Source organism: Onthophagus taurus, chromosome 6 (genome assembly GCF_036711975.1).
Source record: "Onthophagus taurus isolate NC chromosome 6, IU_Otau_3.0, whole genome shotgun sequence".
Lineage (NCBI taxonomy): Eukaryota > Metazoa > Arthropoda > Insecta > Coleoptera > Scarabaeidae > Onthophagus > Onthophagus taurus.
Genome location: NC_091971.1, coordinates 28,478,942 through 28,481,560, shown reverse-complemented (window position 1 = coordinate 28,481,560; position 2,619 = coordinate 28,478,942). Strand labels below are relative to the sequence as shown.

Below are 2,619 nucleotides of genomic sequence, written 5' to 3'. Positions count from 1 at the left end.
CGCATAAGATTCGTAGCATTGTCTCTTTCCACGAATTTTATTGATTTTTATACACTCCTTTCATCTTTGTACGCTCAAATCTAAGTAACGTACTTTGGAGTTCGCGCCCTGTAGTTTTAAACTTTATTATTTTTTTTTTTGGAAAAACTAAGCTAAAATATAGGGTCAATGAATTTTAAATGTGAAGGCACTTGCCATTTGTCTCTATGCAGATGACACGTCTGTTATCAACCAAGGAAATGATATTCAGCAACTTAAAAATAAAACGCAAACATCATTAGCCGATGCAAAAAAATGGTTTGACATGAACAAAATGAAATTAAATACAGATAAAACAAAAATACTAACTTTTTCTACAAAAAGAGACCAAGACACTGAAATTCAAAAGATAAATTTTCTAGGTATTATGCTGTCCGAAACTTTAACGTGGTCGGACTATATAACAAACTTAAAAAGAAAATTATCAAATTCAATATACTGTATAAAGGTTATATCTAAAAATTATTACCGAATGTGTCTAGCAAATTGGCACCTATTTATGCTCTACTTAGGGAGGACACTAAATTCTATTGGTCATCGAAATGCGACAAGGTGTTCAAACAGTTGAAACAAGAAATTGCTAGTGACAGGGTTCTTACACCTTATAACCCAGAGCTACCACTTTCGATTGCAACTTATGCCTTAAATCAATTAGATACTTTACCAATTGGACAAGAACAAATTCAAAAAGAAACTCTTAAGGATCCTGAAACTGCAAAGCTTTATAAGAACATCCAAAGTGGATCTGAAATGGAAGCTGATGAGTTAGTCAGGTATTCCATAGAAAAGGGATGTATTTTTAAGGGTATCCGTGTTGTCATTCCTAAAAAGTTACAAAAAGGGATTTTGGATGAGTTGCATATTGGACATACAGGTATAGTAAGAATGAAGAACTTAGCAAGAAGCTATGTGTGGTGGAAAGGGATAGATAAGGATATTGAAGGTTTAGTAAAATGTTGCAGGAAATGTTGTTTATATAAGAATAATCCAAGTAAACAAACACCATATCATCCTTGGGAGTATCCAATTTAGCCGTGGCAGCGTATTCACGTTGATTACGCGGGTCCGTTCCAAGAAAGGTATTTTCTAATAATAATAATAATTTATTCGTGGTTTTCATACATTAAGTATTTTCACATGTCATAAAAAGATACAATTACATATTTCTTTGCAAAAAAGTAAACACAAGTACTAAAAAAAATACAAAAAAGGAAAAATACTGGACAAGAAGACCTGCAGTCAAACACTTGCTGGTGGGCGAACGATCGATAATGGTCTACGTAACAGTCTGGTCAATAGAACAAAAATCAGCACTAAAAAATTCGTCAAAGTTATAAAAGGCACCAGCGGTCAAGAATGATGCAACCGTGCGTCTAAAAGATAGAGTTGGTAATGTTTGAATGTTAGAGGGTAACGCATTAAAAAATTTAATACCATAATAATTCAGTCCATCTTAATAATAATAGTCGATGCTCATTCAAAATATGCTGAAGTGTTTATTACAAAAAAAACAGACTCGAAAACCACAATAAAGTTGTTGCGTGAAACATTTGTACGATTTGGCATTCCAACAACTTTAGTGGATGATAACTGATAACGGAACCTGTTTTACATCTTAAGAATTTCAGAAGTTTTTACAACTTAATGGAGTCAAACACAAACTCACAGCACCTTATCATCCGGCTACGATCGAATGGCCAAGCTGAAAGATTCGTACAAACTGTCAAACAAGGAATAAGAACTATGTCAGGTGAAGGAGACTTATCTGCAAGGTTGACACGTTTGTTAATGCAATACAGGCGAATTCCTCATTTCGAAACGGGACAATCTCCGGCGGAGTTGTTATTTAAGAATCATTACCGAACCAGGTTGGACTTGGTGAGAAATGACCTTCCTGCAGAAAAAAATGATAGAATTCCTGATGGAACTTCGAGAGATTTCCAAGTAGGTGACTATGTACAGTCGAGATTTTATACTAACAAAGATGAGAAGTGGAAGTTCGGAGAGGTATCGCAAAAACATGGAAAACTACACTATGAGGTCAATATCGAGGGACAGTCGCACCGACGACATCAGGACCAACTGACAAGTTGTGGAAAAACCAATGAGGAAACTGAACTAACTATTGAAGAAACGCCAAAACCAGAAAATACAGAGAAAAGTGATTCAGATCGAATCCCGGAAGTGATACAATCCAGGAATAAGGAAATCATCTAGAATTAGGAAACCTCCAAATAGGTTAAATCTTTGACTACTTAATTTACATTGGTTAAACTTTTTTTAATCGGGGAGAAGGAAGGTGTTATATATCTGGGGAGTTTTTCATATTCGCACTTTAACAATTCGCAAGTTTCAATCATAATTATTAAAATAAGTTTATTATTAAATAAACAAATACCCATTACAATTGCTTTTACTTTTCCTCTATCCCAAAAATTTTGTTATTCCGTCTCGTGTACTGTTAGAGACGGTCAACTTCCTTATGAAACTTTAAATTCTCTTTCTCCAAATCAACTATCTGTCCCGCTTGTTTATTAAGCGCATCCTCAAAGCGGAGCGCAAGTTTTTCTAATAACAGGT

At 34.6% G+C, this 2,619-nt stretch overlaps 1 protein-coding gene across 1 annotated transcript; it reads left to right on the top strand.

The window, feature by feature from the left end:
- The first annotated feature begins 1,782 nt into the window (after positions 1 to 1,782).
- LOC139430180 (uncharacterized) lies at positions 1,783 to 2,256 on the top strand. Its single transcript, XM_071196842.1, has one exon. It carries the CDS (start codon positions 1,783 to 1,785, stop codon positions 2,254 to 2,256), a length of 474 nt encoding a protein of 157 aa, XP_071052943.1.
- Positions 2,257 to 2,619: the final 363 nt, after the last annotated feature.

Coding starts and splice junctions, on each gene's coding strand:
- LOC139430180 (XM_071196842.1), top strand. CDS start 1,783: ATGTCAGGTGAAGGAGACTTATCTGCAAGGTTGACACGTTTGTTAATG.